Source organism: Eimeria mitis, genomic scaffold (assembly GCF_000499745.2).
Source record: "Eimeria mitis Houghton genomic scaffold, Emh_scaff3246, whole genome shotgun sequence".
Lineage (NCBI taxonomy): Eukaryota > Apicomplexa > Conoidasida > Eucoccidiorida > Eimeriidae > Eimeria > Eimeria mitis.
Window position 1 is genome coordinate 4,007 of NW_013571584.1, and position 282 is coordinate 4,288.

Here is a 282-nt window from a genome sequence, read left to right on the forward strand (position 1 = left end):
CGCCGCACTCAATTTACACACAAAGGCCCATGATACTCTCACATTAGCCAAAGCCTGCAGCAGCAGCAGCAACAGCAGCAGCAGCAGCAGCAACAGCAGCAGCAGCAACAGTAGCAACAGCAGTAGCAGCAGCAGCAACAGCAACAGCAGCAACAGCATCGTTGTGTTCCGAGGCGAGGATTTTTATGACCAGGTGAGCGCATGCATGAATTTGTTGTTGCTGCTGCTGCTGCTGCTGCTGCTGCTGTTGCTGCTGCTGCTGCTGCTGCTGCTGCTGCTGCT

The 282-nt window shown here is 55.0% G+C and overlaps 1 protein-coding gene across 1 annotated transcript in view; it reads left to right on the forward strand.

The window, feature by feature from the left end:
* EMH_0063850 (uncharacterized protein) overlaps window positions 1-282 on the forward strand; it is a gene marked incomplete at both ends in the record, with an annotated part of 6,038 nt that overhangs the window by 3,917 nt on the left and 1,839 nt on the right. Inside the window, one exon of the mRNA XM_013498185.1 lies at window positions 54-193. Within this exon, the coding sequence (XP_013353639.1) occupies window positions 54-193 (140 nt within the window). The remainder of the gene's footprint in view (window positions 1-53; window positions 194-282) is intronic.